Raw genomic sequence first — 27854 nt, forward strand, 5'->3', positions numbered from 1 at the left:
GGCGCTGCTGCTGCTGGGATTGTTCTGTGAAACCACCGCTACAACCTGGAGGCACCCACCCTGGGCGAGTGATCTGGATTATAGGTGTATACGTAAGGTACATGAAGTTCATTTTAGTCTGTCACAGGCACAAGTAGCAGCAATGGGTTAACTGGCTCCTGCCGCTGTGCACTGGCTGGACGAGCCTGGCTTGTTATTGCACAGTTACAATAAACATCCCGCTTTATTTCATTCAGCCCAAACAAAAATTCCTTTATTTCACATCAATATAAGGAAGACATTCATAAAGCTGGCCTGTCAAATTGACTCTTTTTCATCTTTTTCCCAGCACAAACTACCTAACTACTCTATTTACGCACACAACTTCCTCTTAAAACAATGCCAGCGTAATTTAATTGCCTCACGGACAGCCTTCCAAGAGCTGCAGAGAGCAACACAAAAGGAAAGACGTGTAGTGGGAAGCTCCTGTGTCCCTGCTTATCCTGGGACACCTGGTTGCAGACACACAGAGTCACGAACGTGTTACGATATCACAGACAATATCAGCACTTTGATGACTGTATTACATAGCACCCTGTGTGCACCATATGCCCAGAGCACGCTTCCTATGCTGTACCAACGCTGGGACGAGTCGTCTACTGTACCACAGCATGGAGGGACGCCATACAACTCCACAGCTGGCTAGCCATAAAAATATTTACTTAAGTTTATACTGGAATAATTTTCCTGAGCGTAATATATTAGATCTCTTCTGGTTTCCGAATGTGCAAGATGTGAGTTGTACAAAAAGAAAATCCCAAAACTATACGTCAATATATCCACTAATAACAATGCACCTAAAAATGTCCAGTAATAAAACTGTACCCCGATATGTCCACCAATAACACTGCACCTAAATATGTCCAGTAACCCTAAACTGTGACCCGATATATCCACCAATAACACTGCATCTAAATATGTCCAGTGGTCGATTCTCCATGATGCACGGGACAGCTATACATATTCAAACGACATACTTCTCCTTAAATACCAAGATTTTAGTGGGTCTTAAGTTATAGGGTAAGGCATTGCTACTACGCAATTAAGTGTTCATATAACAACAATTTAACAGACCAATTTAGAAGGAAAGAAAAATTAAAAGCGTGTGATGCATGGGACTTTATGATCACATTCTGAAGAATCACCACCCAGTAATGACTGTACCCCGATATATCCACCAATAACACTGCCCCTAAATATGTCCGGTAACCATAAACTGTACCCCGATATATCTACCAATAACACTGCATGTAAATATGTCCAGTAACCATAAACTGTGACCCAATATATCCACCAATAACACTGCACCTAAACGTGTCCAGTAACCATAAACTGTACCCCGATATATCCACCAACACTGCACGTAAATATGTCCAGTAACCATACACTGTAGCCTGATATGTCCACCAAAAACACTGCACATAAATATGTCCAGTAACCATAAACTGTACCCCGATATATCCACCAATAACACTGCATGTAAATATGTCCAGTAACCATAAACTGTACCCCGATATATCCACCAATAACACTGCCCCTAAATATGTCCAGTAACCATACACTGTATCCTGATATATCCACCAATAACACTGCACGTAAATATGTCCAGTAACCATAAACTGTATCCTGATATGTCCACCAATAACACTGCACGTAAATATGTCCAGTAACCATAAACTGTACGCGATATATCCACCAATAACACTGCACCTAAATATGTCCAGTAACCATAAACTGTGACCCGATGTATCCACCAATAACACTGCACCTAAATATGTCCAGTAACCATAAACTACCCCGATATATCCACAAATAACACTGCACCTAAATATGTCCAGTAACCATACTGTACCCCGATATATTGCACATAAATATGTCCAGTAATCCTAAAATATGACACGATATATCCACCAATAAACACTGCCCCTAAATATGTCCAGTATAATCCTAAACTGTATCCAGATATATCCACCAATAACACTGCACCTAAATATGTCCAGTAATCCTAAATTGTGACACGATATATCCACCAATAACACTGCACCTAAATATGTCCAGTAACCATAAACTACCCCGATATATCCACCAATAACACTGCACCTAAATATGTCCAGTAATCCTAAACTATGACACGATATATCCACCAATAAACACTGCCCCTAAATATGTCCAGTAACCATACTGTACCCCGATATATTGCACATAAATATGTCCAGTAATCCTAAACTATGACACGATATATCCACCAATAAACACTGCCCCTAAATATGTCCAGTATAATCCTAAACTGTATCCAGATATATCCACCAATAACACTGCACCTAAATATGTCCAGTAATCCTAAACTATGACACGATATATCCACCAATAAACACTGCCCCTAAATATGTCCAGTATAATCCTAAACTGTATCCAGATATATCCACCAATAACACTGCACCTAAATATGTCCAGTAATCCTAAATTGTGACACAATATATCCACCAATAACACTGCACCTAAATATGTCCAGTAACCATAAACTACCCCGATATATCCACCAATAACACTGCACCTAAATATGTCCAGTAATCCTAAACTATGACACGATATATCCACCAATAAACACTGCCCCTAAATATGTCCAGTAACCATACTGTACCCCGATATATTGCACATAAATATGTCCAGTAATCCTAAACTATGACACGATATATCCACCAATAAACACTGCCCCTAAATATGTCCAGTAACCATACTGTACCTCGATATATTGCACATAAATATGTCCAGTAATCCTAAACTATGACTCGATATATCTACCAATAAACACTGCCCCTAAATATGTCCAGTATAATCCTAAACTATATCCAGATATATCCACCAATAACACTGCACCTAAATATGTCCAGTAATCCTAAATTGTGACACAATATATCCACCAATAAACACTGCACCTAAATATGTCCAGTAACCATAAACTACCCCGATATATCCACCAATAACACTGCACCTAAATATGTCCAGTAATCCTAAATTGTGACACGATATATCCACCAATAACACTGCATGTAAATATGTCCAGTAACCATAAACTACCCCGATATATCCACCAATAACACTGGACCTTAATATGTCCAGTAACCATACTGTACCCCGATATATTGCACATAAATATGTCCAGTAATCCTAAACTATGACACGATATATCCACCAATAAACACTGCCTCTAAATATGTCCAGTAACCATAAACTACCCCGATATATCCACCAATAACACTGCACCTAAATATGTCCAGTAACCATACTGTACCCCGATATATTGCACATAAATATGTCCAGTAATCCTAAATTGTGACACGATATATCCACCAATAACACTGCACCTAAATATGTCCAGTATAATCCTAAATTGTGACACGATATATCCACCAATAACACTGCACCTAAATATGTCCAGTATAATCCTAAATTGTGACACGATATATCCACCAATAACACCGCACCTAAATATGTCCAGTATAATACTAAATTGTGACACGATATATCCACCGAATCATAAAAACTACAGTACCCCAATGTGTCCAACAATAACACTGTACCTCAACATATCATCCACCTATCATACAATGTACCCCAATATATCCACCCTTCAATAAAACTGTACCGCAGTATATCCACCAGCAATCATAAAACAGCGTATTTGTACATAGGTCAGCAACTACTGAATTGTGATATTCTATGTGTTCCATTAGGTCAGCGAGCGATGTGTCCAGTATAAATGACATATAGCTCTGTACACTAATGCACTAAAACAGGTATTTTCCATATACAGCACACTGCCGTACAGCTTATCAATAAAAGCCATTATTGCTCTCAGGCCAGGAATGACCTTGTTCTGTGTCGGCCCTCCCCGCACGACCTTGCCACTTTCTGGCCCCATCTCCAAGTCTGGTGAATCTGCTGCAACAAAATTTCCATTTTATAGCTTTTTTCTCTTTGCATTGCTGGATTATTTTTCGGATAGTGACCCAGCCAAGTTAGTAGACTGCTGACATGAAGTAAAATGACCCACACAATTGCTTTGCAATAATGGAATCGGTCTTCAAGCAACAACTTGCCCATGTGTGTAGCTCAGGAAACCCCTCACCTTAGCGTTCCTTTATATCAGCACTGAAATAATGCAGGGACAGCAAACTGTCTGGTTACCCATGTTTCCCAGAAACACCCAGCCGTAATGTAATTCTTCTAGAAGGTTACAGCCTGTGTTTGAAAAATGACAGGAGGCGATTGGTTGTTACTTTACCACCGTGCAATTTATCACTCTCCAAGGCTGGATAAATCTGGGCCTTAGAAATCCGGTATGCGATTTGCCTATGTATGGTGCCTTAGAAATCAGAATAATTCTCGGAGATGGCCTAGGCTTTCCCAGTAAATGCAAAACACAACCAAAATGCCCCGGAATACCAATGGACATGGCACTATAGGAAACAGCGACACTTCCACACCCTGAACTAGCGACAACAGAAGTATGGTGTGTTCTTCTATGTATGGTTACGTGATAGGCCTGGGAGTGACAGAAGTGTGTACAAAAGGGGTGGCAATTAGCTAGACAGTTTCTGTAATTAAAAAGATACTTTTCATATAGCCAGAATTTTATTTCTCCTTCTGAACGCTTCTGGCTGCATACAAGTACATCTCGCTAATGTCAGCGCTTCCCACTATACAATAACATGGTTTTGGAATTAGACAATTTTTGCTTCGGTTCATACTGTAATGCTGATTTTTTATACTCAATTGTAACTAGTCAGAAAACACCACTGCAAATTATCCAGAACCCCATACAGCGTCAAAGTGCAGGAATACCTCTGATCCGCGTCACTACGTTCACCACACATAACGCAGGAAGCTTATCCTGTAAGTGGAGAGGCTTGTGTTTCCAACACTGTTATTTACGCAGCTTGCTACTACCAAATCCCCAAAATAGCCAGATGAAATATTAATCCTGTGTATTTTCATTAGATAAACTTAATTACTGGCATCTGATAAACCGATCGTCTCCGCAGTACAGACAATTCACCCATAAACATCAACACTTGTATCTCTGGCACAAACTGGAACCTGTCACCTCTATCAGACTGTGCCAGGACGACCCCAGGGGATGACGTATGAACAATGCCCAGTGCGCTACACACAGACACGGAGAGTAATGCAGTGGTAACAAGCACTACTGTATGTATGGTGCGGAGTATTAATACCCATAATACAGATTACACATGAAAACGACGGCTTACATCTGCAGAAATAGCAATGCTGTGCAATGGTAGTGGACTACTAGGAAAGGTATCAGTATCACAACGTATAAGATACAGATGTAGTAAGTAAAGCGTTAACTGCAATTGTTAAATGGTACAGCAGATTGCCCCAATAAATAATTTACTGATATTTATAAATATTCAAATCAGCAGGCATCAGAAATTGAAAGGGAGGTGACATTAATTCCACAGCTCTCCAAATTCATTTGAGAATCGTTTCTCATTTCAAACAAATATTAAATCTTTGGCGGTAGTCCTGGAAAAGCCTCAGCGCTCTGCGGTAACTCCCACAATGCATCATGGCGCAACCGGACTGTCACCGTCTAAACCTATCATCTACTTTCTACATTAAGTGTATGTACAATGTATAGAAAGGCAGAGTTTCCGTCTATATTCTGAATGAGCTGACATGGCATGTGCAAATGAATCCCCCGCTATGACTTCCATAGATGCATTATACAGATAGGGACCAGGCATAATAGAATGGCAGGATGTACACCTCCTGTAATCAGAACATTTCTCCTGGAAATAACAATCTGGCATTTGGTTTAGTACCAGGCAATGGGTCAACACTGCTCAACAAATATGCAATTAGAAAGGACACATTGCAATAAGAGGCAGGGATGGGGAACACGGATTCCTGCTGCATCTAGCACATGTGAAAGGTGTGATCCTCGGAGGCAGTCCTCCATTGGGCCAGAGCATTCAGCAACCATCGCTGAGAACGTGGTATTTACTACTAGCTTTACCCAAGATCTAAGCAGCTTTCTTCATCTAGATTGATGGCATCTTGGTAAATCCCTCTTGTTCTGATTCAGTGCGACATGTAAAGGACGTAGGTCTGCTGTAGCAGAGCCATTTAGGTTTGGTTGGAAGGCAGAAGTAGAGTGTGTGGCCCCCTAAAGCGGCATGGTGTAATATGTACAGTGAGACATATTGTCATGATAACCGGACCCTCCTGCGGTGCAGTCTGTAATGTGCCGGTGTCCCTTCTCTTCTGGTCCGGAGAAATAAGCCCCCCTCCCTTGTTATATCAGTAAATCATGGCGTGCAAGGAGAGGGGGGTAGGACCTGGCATCCCTGCTGAATTATAGGTTTTCTAATGCAGGGCCGGCTGTCAGCTCCCTGCACTCTGTTTTATGGCTGTGTCTGTGCGTCTCTCTGAACTCCCTGGTAGGAAATAAAGTTACCCCTTGGCGAGACTTCTAAACATTTCATTCAGTGTGAATGCTGCTTAAGAAAAATGAGCACATATTTCTTCCTATAGATGTATGCTCTTCTCCGGATGGAGCTAGAACAATGTACTGTAGCCTACATTACACATCGGCCCGCAGACCCTCCATAGCTGCACTGTTTACACTGGAAATAATGATTATTTCACCACACAATGGGGTTAATTCACTTGTATGTGACCTCCCATAAACCTACAACAAGCGACCTGGGAGAAGTGCATGAAATAGTTGGGAAATCACCTGCACTCGGCAGAAGTGGCAGCTGGGGTATGGCAGGGTTTCTAGAAGTTTAGAAAATGTTGGGGAAAACCCTCTCCGTTCCCATCTGGAAGTATCTCATCCTGCCCGAATGAAATCTAACTTTTTATTACCGGTGTCGTAAATTACCAATGGCAAAAAAACATTATGTATATAGCACCATTTAGTATCATGATACGGGCTCTGTTCAGCAAGCAAATTGTTAACTAAATTATGCCGAAACATAACGTATTTCAGTGTCCCTGCTATTTAGCAAAGATGGAAGATAACGCAATTACCCCGCTCCTGCAATATCACACTGTAGAGAGTACGCCACTGCTCTCTACAGCACTTCAACGTTTTCTGCTACATAACACCGCCGCAGCCAAAAACTGCAGACATAGGGATTTCGTCCAATCAGTCCCTGCAGGCGGCTGAAACTCCACCCACTCCCCTCCCCCAACTTGGTAATTACACTAATGTTCCCAGCAGCGTAAATACACAATTTTGTAAAAGTGCATATTATAGTGTAACCCAGTGGTTTCCAAACTTTTTTGAATCACGGCGCCCTAGAATATCAGAATTTTTTTCACGGCACCCCTAGGCTAAAAATTTCTTATTGAGAAATTTAGAAAGAAATATTACATTAAGTAGATGGCGTTTATATGTCATCCTCAGGGTCAGTTGTGTGGTGAGGGACAGGATTTGCTTCTGTTTGGCCACATATTTTATGACTGGCAGCCACCAGCACTGGTTTTGCCTATTATATTGACCATGAATAATTTGAATTGGTCCTGGACCACCAACCCAGGGCACCCCTGCAAGTGTCCCGAGGCACCCCAGGGAGCCACGGCACACAGTTTGGGAACCTCTGGTGTATAGTATAGTGTTTGTTCAAATGTACTGCAATATATGAGACCCTGTGCCTCTGTGATATACAGTAGTCACACTACACGAGACACAAAGCAAGTGGTGCCAACAATAACATAGGCCCAAATGTATTAAGTCTTAAAAAGGCGGATAAAGAGAAAGCACCAGCCAATCAGCGCCTAACGGTCATGTTACAGGCTGTTTGAAAAATGACAGGAGCTGGTTGGCCGGTACTTTCTCTTTATCCGTCTTAACTTTCTCTTCTTCAGACTTAATACATTTGTGCCGTATTGTAATGTATTTGTCCAGCGCACAAGAAACCTGACACACGGCTACTAGTGTGCAGGGTCTACGCTCAGCTTAATAATTGTGTAATGCTGCATAAACGTGTTTGGGGAAAATAAGTACTGCATAATTACTTTTATATCAACTATGAAAGATGCCTCTTCCTGCGATCAGCACATTGTCTGTATGGTCAGAAGACAATCTGACTCAGTTTCTACCCATGTAATATAAAAAGCACTGATCAGTGGGGGCCTATGGACACAGGGATATGGGGACATGGCGTATACACCCCCTAGGTATATATATTTTAAAAATAATATATTCAGATATATTGTTAAAAAGACTTTTTAAATAAAAAATCCGGATAATGTCTGAGCATTTTTTTGCCACAAAAATCGTCAGTTAAGTGGTTAATGAATAATCCGGGAAAGGGGTAATAAGAGGGGAAGGACTCGTCCTGGTGACCCCATCAGTAGGTCTGGTACGGGATCATTTGTAGAACCCTGCAGGACATTGCACCGCACTCGCTAACATGATAAGATAAATATGGATGGCTGGAAGGCGTTCACCTGTGCTTAGTGTCGTTTTCACGCACTGCGCCCTGCTAAAACGGCTGCCTCGGCCGCCATGCAGACGTGCACGGCATCTATTCCTAATAAATGGAGATATTGGGGGAAGCACCTCTGTAGGTGTTGGATACACCCTCAGTCATGTTACATAAATTTGTCCTTGTAATATACAATATTGTTGGCTTCTAACTTTTTTATCTTGGCTCTTTAAAAAGATTGCCATTAATGTTCACAGTCCTGCCCTCTGAGGAGCACATTGGGATAATCGGAAGACGAGCATAAATATCTGACATCATTTCATCCCCATCGTATTAGCAAGTGTAATTCTTTATCAACCCGTCATTCCTTTCCAGCCATTCAAATTAACTGGTACCATTCTCCACCATACCATAATAATAGCCCATGTCAGCTACGAAAAGTATCTACGGTCATCTCTTCATCCAAAGCCCAATATCATCTACATGGCAGATTGTTACACAAGTCATCTAATCAAAAAGTCTTACATTCAGCTACAATAATCCCACACTGGCCCGCCACAAGAGGCATCGTCCCACACTGGCCCACCACTAGAGGCATCGTCCCACACTGGCCCACCACTAGAGGCATCGTCCCACACTGGCCCACCACTAGAGGCATCGTCCCACACTGGCCCGCCACTAGAGGCATCGTCCCACACTGGCCCGCCACTAGAGGCATCGTCCCTCATGGGCCATCATAAGAGACATTGTCCTCACTCCTCACCAGGTCGTCAGCAGACATATCATCCCACCACAAGTGGCACTGTCCCACACTGGCCTACCACTAGAGGCATTGTCCCACCACTAGAGGCATCCTCCCACACTGGCCCGCCACTAGAGGCATCGTCCCACACTGGCCCGCCACTAGAGGCATCGTCCCACACTGGCCTGCCACTAGAGGCATCGTCCCACACTGGCCCGCCACTGGAGGCATCATCCCACACTGGCCCACCACTGGAGGCATCGTCCATCATGGGCCATCATAAGAGACATTGTCCTCACGAGGTCGTCAGCAGACATATCATCCGACCACAAGAGGTACTGTCCCCCACTGGCCCGCCACTAGAGGCATTGTCCCACACTGGCCCGCCTCAAGAGGCATCGTCACACACTGGCTCGCCTCAAGAGGCATCGGCCTGCCATTAGAGGCATTGTCTTTCACGGCCCGCTACAAGAGGCACTGTCCTCACCAGGTCATCATTAGACATATCGTCCATTGCCTTACATCATATAGACATTGTACCCTCTGAAAAGCTGGTGCCCTTCCTCGCCAACCCACCAGAAGAGCCAATGTGACCAGAACAGATAGCATCACCCTTATGAAACCCTCACAATGCCCCCTAGCTTTACCCATGATGGAACAGGGAGAGAATAATCAATCCAATGCGTGCATTTTTTTTTCCCTCCATAAACTCAATTTCTCTCTCCTTCTGAAAACAAGTGAGCTGTAAATACTGTTTAACCTCTCCCCCTCCCCTCAGCTCTATAAAAACACAAATATGCCATAACTCAGCCCTTCCAGCCCTGGCGTCTCCGCCATGCCCTGCTGCAGGCCTCACTGGAAGGTCAAAACAAACGACTTTCCGATTCACTGCTCCTGAAATAATTTTGTGTATTAAAACCTGAATCTGCACTTTCTGGACCGAAAGGCCCTCTTAATTATTGCAGCCGTCCTTGGGACGGACAGTGATCCTTCACGAAGACACAGTAACCAACCCCCCCCCCCCCCCCCTCCTTCGCCAATCTGTTTGCAAAGTGTGTCTGTCCTTTATTAAATTGTTTTCTTTTCCACATTATCAGTTGCCATGGAGACCTCATCTCTCGGATTATTTGAATTTCATTATATCTATTGATTTGGGAGCATTTCATCTTTTTTATTGTTTTTCTGTCAATTTTCAAAACGAATAACCATCTAATTTGCGTCAGTGCTGATTATGTTTGTTCCTCAATAGAGGTCGGCAGCTGCACCATGCACACAAATCAATGTAGAGCCAGCTCAGCTCTGCCTGCCTGCTAGGGCATCTCACTAACACAACAGCTACACAACCGCTGCTGCCGTCAGGACACACCACAACTTACACAGGGAAAAAGTTACATATAAATCGCATTTCTGCAATCTATGGCCGGCGTTACCGTGATTTACCAAGTCCTGTTCTCTTATTATCACCCACAGTTCAGCTTTGGGGGTCATTTCGAGTTGATCGCTCGCTGCCGATTTTCACAGCGCAGCGATCAGGTGAAAAAACAGCATTTGTGCGCATGCCCCGCAATGCGCATGCAAGACGTACGGGTACAAAGCTCTTTGTGGCTGTGCTCAGGTTCTAGCTAAGTTTTCCTTCGCACTGACGGCCTCAAGAAAATTGACAGGAAGGGGGCATTTCTGGGTGTCAACTGACCGTTTTCAGGGAGTGTTTGCAAAAATGCAGGCGTGTCTGAAAAAACGCAGGCGTGACTGGGCGTTCGCTGGGCGGGTGTGTGACATCAAATCCGGACAGGAATAGGTTGAAGTGATCGCAAGCGCTGAGTAGGTTCAGAGCTACTCTGAAACTGCACAAACTGTTTTTGCAGAGCTCGGCTGCACAGGCGTTCGCACTTCTGCTAAGCTAAAATACACTCCCCAGTGGGCGGCGGCATAGCGTTTGCACGGCTGCTAAAACTGCTAGCGAGCGATCAACTCGGAATGACCCTCTTTGTGTGACGCTGGGCACTTCACAAGGACTTACTGTGCCACACACAAAGATAAGAACTTTGATTAAACGTTAAAGCGCTGGACCCTCGGCATGGAGAGGCGTTACCCAGTGTCCAGCACACCGCGCACATACCGGACAACCTGGCGCATCATCCTAATATGTCTGTATAAATATTTACAACTATTCAAGCACATTATGGGGGCAAATCAAATGGTTTTTTTTAGGGGCCTAAAGTAATGAGCTCCCTTCAGAGCCGTCTATTTGATCAGATGCCCAAATAGACGGCTTTTACCCGTTAATAGCGACTAATATACTCTAAAGTCCTGGTTAGGGCGCTCAAACTGACCACGGACTTTGCACACATTTCTCCCCACACATCGGGGCAACGAGAAGAAATGTCACCCCCGCAGCTAACAGGGGTCTAAATGGTGGAATTGCTCAGTTTTGCACCCCCTAGTGGTAGCCGCATGGGTGGTGGGGGGACGACGACAATTGAATCGCTCGCTAAGAGATGCCAATTACTGATGCCTGAAAAAAAAAATCGAAAAATTACATTTCTAGAAAAATTGTCCATGACCCATTCATGACATAAATATCCCTAATGCATTTCAAAAAAACTAAAAACATCCAAGATAAATGTGGTATATACACGTCACCCTGTGATGGGAAATACAGGTACACACAGATGTATGGTCTAGTGTAAGGACGGGAAAGCAGAAAAGGGACGACAAGGAGCAGAATGTAAGAAATAAGGTCCTGACACGTAAGCTGGCACAAACTTAGCAGCCCGCCAACCACAGACCGGGCTACACTTTATTTTCTTCATTGTCATTTTGTGTGGGCAACAAAGGAAGGGGGGGGGGCGCAGAGTGATTAAAGTGCTTACTTGGTTCCTTTTTTTTTTTTAAATAATTTATGCAATTTTAAGCATTTGTGTATAAATTTTTTAATAAGCCACCCCGGAGCAAAATGGCCATTAGCAGCCCGTGCGCTGCTGTCCAATCATCTCAGGCCAGGATCACTCGCACAGCACTCTTGCTTTTTATGACAAGATAAAATGCTTTTAAAGCAATTTACACGAATATGGAAATATCCTTGCATTTATTTTTTTAAATAGATGCTTTCCTTAGCCACGGGGGACAGATTGAAGTGTCCGTGTGTATACGTACATATAGATAAAGGCGAACATGCATGTGTGTGTGCTATTACATACAGTCATGTTCCTTTCTGTCTGACAGCAGCCGATCACATTCCTGCTGAACTAGAACACCCAGCCGGCCACAGAGCACTGCTACACCTATATCATTCCATGATATTTTGCCTAGCACAGTGTGTTCCCGTGTCTCTTAGTAGCTTCACATCGCCTGGGCTCTCCGCAGCCGTCTGCTTCACAAGCCCTGATCATTTAACTGTCGCAATTCTTGTTTTGTGTAACCGGTCCTAAAATAACAGGTTTTCTTCCTAAACAAACATTCCCACATTGGAGAAAAGGCTGCGATTTAAGCGGGTCCCTCCGAGTGCTCTGTTTGCACAGATCTCTTCACTAGAGGTCCCCTCCTGATGAAGTGACTTATTAAAGTTTAAACAGTAATTAACAGAACAATAAAAATAAAGGGATGTTTGGGGAGCTGTAGCACACACTGGGTTTTTGGCAGCGCCAGCATTTTACAGGGCCCTGTTCTGGCAGGGAAAGTCTGTAGCAGAGCCAGGGAAACAAATCCTAGAATGAGAGGATGGATGAGAGGCAGAGGGTGAGGCTGATGTGTTGGGAACCAGGGCCACGGGGGGTCATGCAGGATTTGGGAGGCATACGTGTGTGTGTGGCACTGACTTGTATAACATCAATGCACATCTATAGAGTATTCTAAGTGACGAGTGGAATAGATTGTTCACGTTTAATGCTTGTACTTAAAGCCCAGAACAGCGGCTTTGATGCCAGTAGTCCAAGAAATAACGTCAGTGGATAGATCTGTACTCTCACACACACTTTCTGACAAGCGTTCACCTTGCGCCAGTGTTGGCGTTCCCTGCAGCGCTGAGTTGTAATTTAGTATGGAACATTCATTAAGTACATAATACACAATGCTGCGGTAGGACTTCTGTCACTTTGTGTCTACGCTGGTAATTGTGTCACCCGTGTGTATGAGCCCTCAGGTATACAATCATACATTGTACATAAGAATCATCAGCACATGTTCAGATATTTGCACGTGGAAGTTGGAAAGTAATATTGTGCTTAGAACACAAACTAAGCTGAAATAATAGGAGTTCCAAGCCAGGCTGCAAATATCTCCAAATTCCCAACTCGTGTAAACCCCCCAAAATAACAAAATTTATGACAGATAGGATTTCATTTAACATATGAGGTTCACTTTGCACGCACAGCTCAGAATACATTTACACGAGACAGTCAGGTGTATAATATAGATGATATAGAAGACTCATTGTTACTTTATAGAAAGGATACAGGATTCCTACGTTATCCTATATACTGTATCAGCATTATCTACACGGGCTCCACTTGCCTGCTGTGTGCCTGCACTGGCTTAGCTTGTTGTCAACCATCTGGGCACAGGAATTACAGTCACCTTCTTAATCCTATATATACTAAACCCTAAAGCTGGTTAGAGCGGATGGAATAGGCAGGTGGAGAATACTGGAAATTCTCCGATTCAGCAAAGTTGTACGAGTGCTCTGCCTGACACAAATCACACAGTAATAAACATCTCAGGCTGGAATAAACACAAGCACACCATCATTAAACACACACAATTACACAGGTAACACAAACAGCTTTCCCAGACTCACACACAATCACACAGAGACACACAGTCCCCCTCTCCAGCGCCAGCCTGTCAGGTAAATTAGATCTGAAAGCTGACAATTTCTGACCATATTTCCTTGATTATTTCAAACAAATGCACACCAGCCGCTGTAAGGAGATTAAAGTGACATAAACGTCCCGGGTGGGAGGAGGGAGGGCAGAGAATTCAGGTCACCCCCATCCGTCCCCCATCTGACAGCCGCTATATCGCTATCCAATCCAATAAAATCCCCCCCCCCCTTTTGCTTTAATTAATTTTACAGCTAGCTTGCTTAATTACTTTCAATCAAAATCCTCCTGCCATCACAAAATTAGAAATGGTTGAGCTCCATTAGCCTAAATTCTTCATTTCCATACAGATCTCGTCCATGCAGTTCACTTGTACATGCTCCCTCACTTTGGGGGCCTGAGCTAGTCAAGGGCTGGAGACTCCCAGGAGGCCAGAGAATTACACTCATGTAGGGCTAGTGTGAACTGGTCACTGGGGATCACAGTCCTGGGAGGCATGAGAGCTAGCAGCTGGGGGCATTATAATGTCAGGAAGCTATAGTGAGTCTGGATCACATTGCTGGGAAGGCCAAGTGGTGCAGGTGGATGGGGCTCCTGGGAGGGCGGACTCTGTGTGGTGCAGGTGGATGGGGCTCCTGGGAGGGTGGACTCTGTGTGGTGCAGGTGGATGGGGCTCCTGGGAGGGTGGACTCTGTGTGGTGCAGGTGGATGGCACTCCTGGGAGGGTGGACTCTGTGTGGTGCAGGTGGATGGCGCTCCTGGGAGGGCGGACTCTGTGTGGTGCAGGTGGATGGCGCTCCTAGGAGGGCGGACTCGGAGCGCGGACTCTGTGTGGTGCAGGTGGATGGCGCTCCTGGGAGGGCGGACTCTGTGTGGTGCAGGTGGATGGGGCTCCTGGGAGGGTGGACTCTGTGTGGTGCAGGTGGATGGGGCTCCTGGGAGGGCGGACTCTGTGTGGTGCAGGTGGATGGCGCTCCTGGGAGGGCGGACTCTGTGTGGTGCAGGTGGATGGGGCTCCTGTGAGGGTGGACTCTGTGTGGTGCAGGTGGATGGGGCTCCTGGGAGGGCGGACTCTGTGTGGTGCAGGTGGATGGGGCTCCTGGGAGGGTGGACTCTGTGTGGTGCAGGTGGATGGGGCTCCTGGGAGGGTGGACTCTGTGTGGTGCAGGTGGATGGCACTCCTGGGAGGGTGGACTCTGTGTGGTGCAGGTGGATGGCGCTCCTGGGAGGGTGGACTCTGTGTGGTGCAGGTGGATGGGGCTCCTGGGAGGGCGGACTCTGTGTGGTGCGGGTGGATGGGGCTCCTGGGAGGGCGGACTCTGTGTGGTGCAGGTGGATGGGGCTCCTGGGAGGGTGGACTCTGTGTGGTGCAGGTGGATGGGGCTCCTGGGAGGGCGGACTCTGTGTGGTGCAGGTGGATGGCACTCCTGGGAGGGTGGACTCTGTGTGGTGCAGGTGGATGGGGCTCCTGGGAGTGTGGACTCTGTGTGGTGCAGGTGGATGGCACTCCTGGGAGGGTGGACTCTGTGTGGTGCAGGTGGATGGCGCTCCTGGGAGGGCGGACTCTGTGTGGTGCAGGTGGATGGGGCTCCTGGGAGGGCGGACTCTGTGTGGTGCAGGTGGATGGGGCTCCTGGGAGGGTGGACTCTGTGTGGTGCAGGTGGATGGCGCTCCTGGGAGGGCTGAGTCTGTGTGGTGCAGGTGGATGGTGCTCCTGGGAGGGCGGACTCTGTGTGGTGCAGGTGGATGGGGCTCCTGGGAGGGCGGACTCTGTGTGGTGCAGGTGGATGGGGCTCCTGGGAGGGCGGACTCTGTGTGGTGCAGGTGGATGGGGCTCCTGGGAGGGCGGACTCTGTGTGGTGCAGGTGGATGGGGCTCCTGGGAGGGTGGACTCTGTGTGGTGCAGGTGGATGGGGCTCCTGGGAGGGTGGACTCTGTGTGGTGCAGGTGGATGGGGCTCCTGGGAGGGCTGAGTCTGTGTGGTGCAGGTGGATGGGGCTCCTGGGAGGGTGGACTCTGTGTGGTGCAGGTGGATGGGGCTCCTGGGAGGGCGGACTCTGTGTGGTGCAGGTGGATGGCGCTCCTGGGAGGGCGGACTCTGTGTGGCGCAGGTGGATGGCGCTCCTGGGAGGGCAGACTCTGTGTGGCGCAGGTGGATGGGGCTCCTGGGAGGGTGGACTCTGTGTGGTGCAGGTGGATGGGGCTCCTGGGAGGGCGGACTCTGTGTGGTGCAGGTGGATGGCGCTCCTGGGAGGGCTGAGTCTGTGTGGTGCAGGTTGATGGCGCTCCTGGGAGGGCTGAGTCTGTGTGGTGCAGGTGGATGGGGCTCCAGGGAGGGCTGAGTCTGTGTGGTGCAGGTGGATGGGGCTCCTGGGAGGGTGGACTCTGTGTGGTGCAGGTGGATGGCGCTCCTGGGAGGGTGGACTCTGTGTGGTGCAGGTGGATGGGGCTCCTGGGAGGGCGGACTCTGTGTGGTGCAGGTGGATGGGGCTCCTGGGAGGGCTGAGTCTGTGTGGTGCAGGTGGATGGGGCTCCTGGGAGGGTGGACTCTGTGTGGCGCAGGTGGATGGGGCTCTTGGGAGGGTGGACTCTGTGTGGTGCGGGTGGATGGGGCTCCTGGGAGGGTGGACTCTGTGTGGCGCAGGTGGATGGGGCTCTTGGGAGGGTGGACTCTGTGTGGTGCAGGTGGATGGGGCTCCTGGGAGGGCGGACTCCGTGTGGTGCAGGTGGATGGGGCTCCTGGGAGGGTGGACTCTGTGTGGCGCAGGTGGATGGGGCTCCTGGGAGGGTGGACTCTGTGTGGTGCAGGTGGATGGGGCTCCTGGGAGGGCGGACTCTGTGTGGTGCAGGTGGATGGCGCTCCTGGGAGGGCGGACTCTGTGTGGTGCAGGTGGATGGCGCTCCTGGGAGGGTGGACTCTGTGTGGTGCAGGTGGATGGGGCTCCTGGGAGGGTGGACTCTGTGTGGTGCAGGTGGATGGCGCTCCTGGGAGGGTGGACTCTGTGTGGTGCAGGTGGATGGCACTCCTGGGAGGGTGGACTCTGTGTGGTGCAGGTGGATGGCACTCCTGGGAGGGTGGACTCTGTGTGGTGCAGGTGGATGGCACTCCTGGGAGGGTGGACTCTGTGTGGTGCAGGTGGAAGACTAACGTGTGCTGCCAGGTCATTGCTGGGAAATCTGATAGAGTTTTGCTAGCGTTTCGCACTCTGATTCAGAGTTGGTCTGCTAGGAGGTCACTGGAAACCTACGTAAGCTAGCAGAGTCACAGAAATCTTAAGTAACATGGGAAGGTTCTGAGGTAACAATTGTGGCTGGATTACACCACTTGGAGACATGTAGAATCTTACAGCAAGAGTAGAATTATACTCCATACTGTGAGCCAAGGGTGCAGAACATCACAGCACTGGGAGACATACATCAGTCAGTGCTAGTACAGTGGCACTATGCAGAGGCCGAATAGGGATCACACTCGGGAGGACTGAGGGGACCAGGGCGTTGGGGATCACACTTAGGTGGCCGGAGTGACTTGTGCAGCAATGTATAATGTTTATTTTTCAGCTACTGTTAATTATTTTCTTACTGATTCCTAAAAGTCCTTCATTCACAGAGCAGCAGGTATAAACAATCAATAAGCATTTTGCATATTTGTATTTGATTAATAAAGCTGCTTTGTAAAGTCTCTTGCTGACAGCTGAGAAGATGCATGGTAGAGGAGGTCCAAACCCTGCACAATCGCCCTACAGAGCGCAGGCCGGTAATGTGGCTTGACACATAGGAGCCTGTTATTTTTTCTCTCATCGCTTCAATGAAGCTGTTCAGAACTATCAGTGTTAAATTCCATCAAACCAGAAACAGAATTGCTGGTGTGTTTATGTACTTCTGCACCGCAAGTGTTGGCGACACAGCTGTAGAATACATACTTGGTGATAGCTAGCTTTGCTAATGCGACATCGCTACCTACACCATCTATGTAAAGTCATCCATTATCTTGGTGACATAAGATACATTGCTGTGCAAAGAGGTAAGAAACTCTGTTGTGTTACTGAACTCCGTACTATGGGGGTCATTCAGAGTTGATAGCTAGCTGAAAATGTTTGCTTTCACAACGGCCGATGTATTTTTACACAAGGTCTAGCGAGGCTTTTCAGTCGCAATGTCTGCCGCAGAGTGATTGACAGGAAGTCGGCGTTTCTGGGTATCAACTGACCGTTTTCAGGGAGTGCTCGAAAAAACGCAGGCGTGCCAAGAAAAGCGTAGACGTGGCAGGGCGTGTTTGTGACGTCAAATCCGTAAAATGAATGGTCTGAAGCGATCGCAAGCGCTAAGTAGGTATGGAGCTACTCAAAAACTGCACAATTTTTTTTTTGTAGCCGCTCTGCGATCCTTTTGTTCGCATTTCTGCTAAGCTAAAATACACTCCCAGTGGGAGGCGGCTTAACGTTTGCACGACTGCTAAAAACTGCTAGCGAGCGATCAACTCTGAATGACCCCCTATAACTAAACTATTTTGGCCAAACCTATGTTGAAAGCAGGCATTAAAAAAACGCTTATGAAGACAATGCATCACTCTGAGGAAGTGCAGTGCAAGAGTGGCTGCCTTGCAGTCTACTAGGTAACATAGATTAGTAGTAACACACAGGGGATTAGCCAATGAGAAAACATGTTTTTAATTCCCATTGTACCAGCAATCTTTTAGTCATTGTAGAAGATCTGTGAAAAGCGTCTTACTTTTTTGGAACCAAGAAAGAAGGCAATGAATGCTATATTACACTTCAACTTTGTAGTGGAAAATGAAAGTATTGTGTTGAATTTAAGACATATTTTAATTTGAAACGGTTAGAAAGTGATTTTTTTTCTTCCAAGTAATTTGCGCAATGCCACCTTGGTAAATGGCCAATCGTACTGAGGTGGCTGCATCATCTGCATGTTCTTTATAAAACATAAACCAGGACAAACAGCGCATGTAAAACTATATTTAGATTTGTAGAAATACTTTGCCTTATTAGTGTCAGGGTGGGAGCAGCAGGCTGCAACATACACTTAGAACTGTGTTGACCTGATAATCACATTAATCTGCTGTTTGCAACCCGCTGCCTGGAGCCCACCTCTTCTAGCTGGGCAAAGAAAAGGCTGCAGGACCACTGACCTCTGACAAACCATATTTCTATTGACTCCCTACCATTTGATCATCCAGTGACCCTTTAACCAAGTATTACACACCGTTCCTGAGAACATGCAGAGGAAAAACAAGTGCATGGCCGAAATATTTATTACAGGTCTCTCCAATAGGTATCCACATATGGACTCCTGATAAACTTTCACTAGTTACTTTCCCTTTAAGACTGGGGATATAATTTCTTCCTGCCATCCTAAGGCAAAATTGGAGCTGTGTGCTTTACCCTCCAAACGTCCTCCCTGAGCTAGTACACTCATATCCACACAATCCACAGTTGTCCCAACATTTCTCACTTTGCAGAACAACTGTTGCTATTCCGAATGCAGCGATCAAGCAACTGTTTTAAAAACTGCTACTCCCCTCACCCCAACAAAGCTGCACAATCCCAAAACAAGGGCTCGTCTGCCGAAAAATGTTATTAACAAAAAGCTCCGTCAAAGCCAAAAGGACAAACCACGACACCTGTTCCTGGGGAGACAACTGGCCTTTTCTCCGGTTGTTAGTAAGTGACATTGCAGGACATAATATACAGCACTGAGGAATACTGTCTGAGGCCGTGCAATATATTTATTCTTATACTGGGCACGGGCAGATGGCACAAGGGCTGCTCGCTGTATAAGGTGATCCTGGAATGTAGTATATCACCAAGCAGGAGTGCATAATGGCTCATAGGCTGTACACTAAAACCATGGTGTGCGCTTTTTCCTCAATTTTGTGTCTTTATTTGTACTGTAGAGAAAAAGAGAAAATGCAGGCGCACACTCTTTATACTAAACACTGCTAATCTGAATAATAATAACCTCTGTAATATAACAGAGTAAATGTGAGGTGCTTTGCATAATTTTGACCAGGTGACCTCATTAGCTTGAATTAGCACCCTTCCCAAAAAAATAAAATAAACCTCTCACTAGTGTGATGCCTTGGGGAAGTTGGCTTGTTCTGGCCTGGGGGGTCCCGTGCCCCGGCCTTGAACTTTAATGTTAAGGATCCACCAGATGAGGTCACCTGGTTGCGTTTAGTGGGCCCATACCTTTGGCCAAAATTATGCTAAGCACCTCAACATTACTCTGTTGTATTGCAGCGTTTATCCTTATTATTCTGAATAGCGGTGCTTAGTATGTAGAGTGCACCTGCATTTCCTGTGTGGAACTACAAGTCTCATCATGGTAGCGACTCTCATTATGTTTAGAATTAGGGTATGCCTGCACAACATATACTGTAAAGGATGAGGGATTTGGCTCTGCTAAGTAGCAATGTCCAGTGTGCACTATACGGCACAACATTAGGATACAGGAGTGCTGGATATTATACTGTATAAATGCAGGGATAAGGTAAATGTCATTCTCTCTGAGATACAATATCCATTCCTGACACATGAAGGGATGTACATGACAGATAGGGATCCCATCTGAGCTGTCTCTCTCCCCTCTCTCCGTCCTTTCCAGGCCCAAAATGGTCTTAATTTTTTTATTACCTGTTTGACTCTGCTGCCTTATTGCTCACTTCTAGTTAATGGTCGCGTAACCACGGAAACCAAACGAATACACAGCCCCCAGAGAACGGCGTGATTAAACAGGTTGCCCTTGCAAAACAAATTTATTTCAAGTAGCAGGAAAGAGTGTCGGCCATCACAGAGGACCCCGTGGGGCAATAACCCCGTAGCCTCCGCATTGCTAGAAAGGGTAGGTACATACATACATCTCAAGTTCACCCACCTATGTGAAACGCAGCTGTGCGCTCTGCTGTACATATAGATTTATCGCAATGCAGACGTATATTACTAGTGTAACTCTGCCCTGTCCTGTACAGCGAGGGTTAATGTGCATGTTATCACTCACATATGTTCACAAATCCACAGAGAGTTCAGCAACATGATCTGCAGATTATTGCTCTGGTTATATTTAATGCAGGACGTGGATGAGATCTCTCCAGGGCACGGATGCTGAACTTTTCCCTGCGCCTCCGTCACTTTACAGGGGGGGCTCTGATTGTGGTGGGATAATGCTTGTATAGTAACAGCACAATCACTCCATATTCCTGACACATGTAGATCCTGTTATCTCCCTGCTGCCACAGCCAGTGTCAGAGGATGGGCATCCACTTGGGGGGGGGGGGGGGGTATTGTTATAAGGGGCACAGAATAGCCACATATCTATTATTCATATTGCAGCATCTCCCCTCTCTGTGAGGGGCACACACTGCTCCTGGTGACCTCCAGCTACATAGAGGCCCATCTAACAAGCCCCCCTACTCACCACTCAGCTAACAGGTGTCCCCCAGCCCTTCAGAACCGATCAAGTGTCACAGAACAAAGTCAGCCTGCGCCCCCCCCCTAGGAGATCCCCCTGACAGCTGGTTCCCTGCAATAATTATTCCATGAAACGGCTCCCGCTGCCCTCCCCAAACTAATGTACAGGATCTGCTGTCACACTGCCCAGCCGTGCCCACCCCACTACAGCCTGTACTTCATTACCCCCCCCCCCCCCCCCCGCAATTAGATGTTATTAATCCCTAATTTACCACTTAAATGGGAATACTGAACGATATATTTTTACATTCATTTTCTATTCTTATATTATTATTATTGCAGTAGTACAATGTAATAGTGTTGTGTGTAAACCATTATTATTGTTGGTTGGAATGCCGTGGCTCGGAGATCTAATATTTGGACCCCCTTAATTTAAATTCTAGGTTATTCAATTAAATATGTCCAATTTTTGTGCTATGTCTTAACTAACAAATAACCCCACACACATTGCATTGTGTGCGCACACTGTGGGACCAGGGTAATTAGTTGCATCAGTTCCATGGCATATACAGTTCCTGCACACAGGCTGCAGCTCCTGCACGCTGATAACACTGTAGTCTGGAGCCCGGGAAGCCTCGGGCCATCAGTGCCAGCACTTCTGTAATCACTTTCCTTCCTACTTCCTAAAAGCTTTCATATGAAGAGTTTCCGGTCGTAGGGGAAATGTTTTATGAGATCTGGACTTTTCTGCAGAAATAATAGAGGTGTGTAAATGAGGACGACTGTATACACAGTGCTGTACAAGGTGATATGACGATCTGTGGTTACTCAGACTCTGGGCCTGTACTCCAGCATGTGGCCCACTTGCTGTATTGTCTGTACTGTACTGTAGTGTGTGTGTGTGTGTCAGGACTGAAACATTGATCCTCACTGGCATGATACTAGATGGATAGATTAGGCATTGACACTTTAAAAAGTCTGGTGAGTGCCCTCTCGTTCATTATACACATTATGGGATGTGGCATGACATCTCGGAGAATGCAAACCGGAGTTTTCTATAGGGTGTGCTGTTATATATATATATATATATATACACACACACACACACACACACACATACATATACACATACATACACACACACACACACACACACACACACACACACAGCATTTTATATATATATATATATATACACATATACATACATACACTGTACAGGTTGAGTCTCCCATATCGAATGTTCCAAAATATGGAATGTTGTGAAATAGGGATATTTTGTAGCACAGCTGAGATACTAGCATCTTTGCTGTCTGATGTCTCAATGTGCACAAACTTTGTGTTTAAATTAAAGTATTGTGTAAAATGATCTGCAGGCTGTGTGTATAAGGTGTATGTGAAACATACACACATTCTATGCTTAAACTTGGGTCCCATCCCCAAGACTTGTCACTATGGTATGCAAATACTCCAAATGTGGCAACATCCAAAATACTTCTGGTCCCCAGTAATAATGTAAAATGAAACACATTTGTGTAAGGAGAGCCGCCTGCTGTGTCACAGGGTGTGTGTGTGTAGAAAACAGGTAGTGAAATGCAAACACAGCTTGTAGCCAAGGTAACGTTTCCCCTCATCCCACCTGTTACCGAGCCCGCCACCACTGTCTCCAGCCCCAGGCCCTAACCACCTGTGACACTGTATTCTCCATCACTGCTATACATCACTGTATAGGAGCCACTATAGACACGCCCACACAGGACCCTTACAGTGACCGCCCAGACCAGGCCCTGACAACCTGTGACACTGTATTCTCCATCACTGCTATATATCACTGTATAAGAGCCACTATAGACACGCCCACACAGGACACTGACAGCCCAGGCCAGGCCCTAACCACCTGTGACACTGTATTCTCCATCACTGCTATATATCACTGTATAGCACCCACTGTAGACACGCCCACACAGGACCCTTACACTGACAGCCCAGGCCACACACAGAGGGCTACACCTGGAGACCAGCACATATATAAGGGCATGGCAGTGAGAAGGGCACTACATATATAAGGGCCTGGCAGTGAGAAGGGCACTACATATATAAGGGCCTGGCAGTGAGAAGGGCAGTACATATATAAGGGACTGGCAGTGAGAAGGGCACTACATATATAAGGACATGGCAGTGAGAAGGGCAGCACATATATAAGGGCCTGGCAGTGAGAAGGGCAGCACATATATAAGGGCATGGCAGTGGGGCCTGGCAGTGAGAAGGGCAGTACATATATAAGGGCCTGGCAGTGAGAAAGGCAGTACATATATAAGGGCCTGGCAGTGAGAAGGGCAGTACATATATAAGGGCCTGGCAGTGAGAAGGGCAGTACATATATAAGGGCCTGGCAGTGAGAAGGGCAGTACATATATAAGGACATGGCAGTGAGAAGGGCAGCACATATATAAGGGCCTGGCAGTGAGAAGGGCAGCACATATATAAGGGCATGGCAGTGGGGCCTGGCAGTGAGAAGGGCAGTACATATATAAGGGCCTGGCAGTGAGAAGGGCAGTACATATATAAGGGCATGGCAGTGAGAAGGGCAGCACATATATAAGGGCCTGGCAGTGAGAAGGGCAGCACATATATAAGGACATGGCAGTGAGAAGGGCAGTACATATATAAGGACATGGCAGTGAGAAGGGCAGTACATATATAAGGGCCTGGCAGTGAGAAGGGCAGCACATATATAAGGACATGGCAGTGAGAAGGGCAGTACATATATAAGGGCCTGGCAGTGAGAAGGGCAGCACATATATAAGGACATGGCAGTGAGAAGGGCAGTACATATATAAGGACATGGCAGTGAGAAGGGCAGCACATATATAAGGACATGGCAGTGAGAAGGGCAGTACATATATAAGGGCCTGGCAGTGAGAAGGGCAGCACATATATAAGGACATGGCAGTGAGAAGGGCAGCACATATATAAGGACATGGCAGTGAGAAGGGCAGTACATATATAAGGGCATGGCAGTACATATATAAGGACATGGCAGTGAGAAGGGCTGATCCTGTGTCACCAGCAGGAGGGGGACACTGCCTCCTGGGAAATCACTGTGTAACAGGCCAATGCAAAGCAGTCACTTTTTTTCTTCTACATGACAGTGTTTGTAAAATTTATTTTCCAACTCCTGTAATCTTTGGTACACAAGCATCGCATTTCCATAACCCGGCCCCCTCATAAAGCACCAGGAAGAGAGAACCTCAGCACTCGTTTAATTAAAAAATGTAAATTTGCTGTCATCTTGGGGCCTGGAGAGTTAGGAGGACGGCGGCGTCTCTACTGCTGACAGCAAGGAACATCAGGCGATAAGCGGCGAAACCTTTATCCCCGGCGGTATCTGCCCCCTGTCTGATACACACAACACAGCCCCGTCCCGCACTGTCCCGAATCCCGGCACCTCTAGGCCAGAAGTTTCCCATCCCCAGGAGTCACTCCTGTCCGGCCACATAGTGTCTTATTACTGGCAGCCGCCAGCACCGGTCCCGGACCACCCCTGCCAGTGACCCGAGACACCCCAGGGTAGCACAGCACACAGAACCCCTGTCACAGTCACCTGTAGCGGCCACAGAGTCACTGACTTCCACCTGTTACATAACACAGCGACCCCGCACACCGCAGCTCAGCCCGGAGTGTGAGCGGACTCCGCAACTCGCATGCGAAAAGTTACGTGTGACCGCTGCCTGCAGTGTACGGTGAGTGCCGAGTACACTGCCAGATCTATACAATATATACACACAGCAGCCGGCACCGTCCCTCTCCTCCTCCCGGGGTATCGCACATTCCTCCTCCCGGGGTGCCCGCACTGTCCCTCCTCCTCCTCCCGGGGTGCCCGCACCGTCCCTCTCCTCCTCCCGGGGTATCGAACCGTCCTCCTCCTCCCGGGGTGCCCGCACTGTCCCTCTCCCTCCTCCTCCTCCCGGGGTGACCGCACTGTCCCTCCTCCCGGGGTGCCCGCACCGACCCTCTCCCTCCTCCCGGAGTGCCCGCACCGTCCAGTCCCGGAGCGCTGTGCACAGAAGCCCGGCGGCAGCCCCCGCACAGTGGCCGGTGAGCCCGGCAGGAAAGTTGTGCAGCGGCCGGATACACAGCTACATAGAAAGTATAGAAGCGGCGGCAGCGCCGGGTACTCACCATAGTCAGACAATCCAAAGCTCAAGTCACTTAAATAATCAACTTTCATAATACTTAATTACAATGTAATTGCGGCTGATTCGCTTCCCGGATCACAAGTTGTTTCACTGATGTCACTGTGTGTGTGTGGGAGCTGTGTCAGCGGAGCAGGCGGGCACGCTGGGATTGGCACAGCACGCAGATGGCACCGCCTCCTCCTGGCCTTACCAACTGGCTAGAGGGCAGGTGAGAGATCACAGTGCCAGCCCCTCTCTGCCTGTGTGTGAGTAGTACTGCGCCCTCTCCCTGTGTCTGTGAGGAGTGGCACTGTGGCTCTGTGTGAGTAGTACTGCGCCCTCTCTGTGTCTGTGAGGAGTGGCACTGTGCCTCTGTGTGAGTAGTACTGCGCCCTCTCTATGTCTGTGAGGAGTAGCACTGTGCCTCCCTGTGTGTGAGTAGTAGTATTGCGGAGGAGTAGTAGTGTGCCTCCCTGTGTGTTGGGAGTAGTAGTAGTGCGCCTCCCTGTGTGTGAGTAGTAGTATTGCGCCTCTCCGTGTGTTGGGAGGAGTAGTAGTGTGCCTCCCTGTGTGTTGGGAGTAGTAGTAGTGTGCCTCCCTGTGTGTGAGTAGTAGTATTGCGCCTCTCCCTGTGTGTTGGGAGTAGTAGTAGTGTGCCTCCCTGTGTGTGAGTAGTAGTATTGCGGAGGAGTAGTAGTGTGTCTCCCTGTGTGTTGGGAGTAGTAGTAGTGTGCCTCCCTGTGTGTGAGTAGTAGTATTGCGCCTCTCCGTGTGTTGGGAGGAGTAGTAGTGCGCCTCTCCCTGTGTGTTGGGAGGAGTAGTATTGCGCCTCTCCCTGTGTGTTGGGAGGAGTAGTAGTGTGCCTCCCTGTGTGTTGGGAGGAGTAGTATTGCGCCTCTCCCTGTGTGTTGGGAGGAGTAGTATTGCGCCTCTCCCTGTGTGTTGGGAGTAGTAGTAGTGTGCCTCCCTGTGTGTTGGGAGTAGTAGTAGTGTGCCTCCCTGTGTGTTGGGAGTAGTAGTAGTGTGCCTCCCTGTGTGTTGGGAGTAGTAGTAATGTGCCTCCCTGTGTGTTGGGAGTAGTAGTATTGCGCCTCTCCCTGTGTGTTGGGAGTAGTAGTATTACGCCTCTCCCTGTGTATTGGGAGTAGTAGTATTACGCCTCTCCCTGTGTGTTGGGAGTAGTAGTGTGCCTCCCTGTGTGTTGGGAGTAGTAGTAGTGTGCCTCCCTGTGTGTTGGGAGTAGTAGTAGTGTGCCTCCCTGTGTGTTGGGAGTAGTAGTAATGTGCCTCCCTGTGTGTTGGGAGTAGTAGTATTGCGCCTCTCCCTGTGTGTTGGGAGTAGTAGTATTACGCCTCTCCCTGTGTGTTGGGAGTAGTAGTATTACGCCTCTCCCTGTGTGTTGGGAGTAGTAGTATTGCGCCTCTCCCTGTGTGTTGGGAGTAGTAGTGTGCCTCCCTGTGTGTTGGGAGTAGTAGTAGTGTGCCTCCCTGTGTGTTGGGAGTAGTAGTAGTGTGCCTCCCTGTGTGTTGGGAGTAGTAGTAGTGTGCCTCCCTGTGTGTGAGCAGGAGTAGTAGTGTGCTTATCCCTGGGCTGCTGCCTCCCGTCACTCAGCTCCCAGCAGCACGGAGTTTGCGAGCAGAGGGAAATAAAGCACAGCACATTCACTGAGATCCGGCCTGTCCTATCACTGTGTCGCTCTCTCAGGGGCTGTCCTTCCTGCTCTACACTGGCTTCTTCCCACAGCTCCCACTGCTCCCAGTCCCCAGCAGGGAAGGCGGACACTACTGCTGCACTGGGACCGGGCACAGCTACATATCTATCTATCCATCTACCTATTGTATCTATCCATCTATCTATTGCTTGCATGAACTCCCTAACAGCTAGAATGGAAATCCAGATACACAGGGAAACAAGTAAATATTACTAATGCCTCTTCTATAATGTAAAAACAAGCGTGATAAATGCAACAATTAAAAAAAGATGGGAAAATGAAGTCATTTCACATCTACTGCACTGCTGAGACATTAATAAATTCCAAATGTCTGTAATACGCATAAAATCCAGGTGCAGAGACTTTTCCGCAAACTGTGGTGTAAAATCTCACTAAGTAACAGATTACATTATAATAATCTATCCCCAGAGCGCTTTGTCAAATAAATACATTGGGATAAACTGTGCTTAATCTT

At 47.2% G+C, this 27854-nt stretch overlaps 1 protein-coding gene across 9 annotated transcripts in view; it reads right to left on the minus strand.

Moving 5' to 3' along the window:
- CASZ1 (castor zinc finger 1) overlaps positions 1-27854 on the minus strand; it is a 329303-nt gene that overhangs the window by 34723 nt on the left and 266726 nt on the right. For 4 of the 9 annotated variants that reach the window (XM_063943863.1, XM_063943862.1, XM_063943869.1 and 1 more), the window contains exon 1: positions 25673-25821. The exons of the other annotated variants lie outside the window; for them this stretch is intronic. In XM_063943863.1, the coding sequence (XP_063799933.1) occupies positions 25673-25721 (49 nt within the window). In that variant the 5' untranslated portion in view covers positions 25722-25821. Of the gene's footprint in view, positions 1-25672; positions 25822-27854 lie in introns of those variants that run through there. 9 annotated transcript variants of the gene reach the window in all.

Source organism: Pseudophryne corroboree, chromosome 10 (genome assembly GCF_028390025.1).
Source record: "Pseudophryne corroboree isolate aPseCor3 chromosome 10, aPseCor3.hap2, whole genome shotgun sequence".
In the NCBI taxonomy this organism is placed as follows: domain Eukaryota; kingdom Metazoa; phylum Chordata; class Amphibia; order Anura; family Myobatrachidae; genus Pseudophryne; species Pseudophryne corroboree.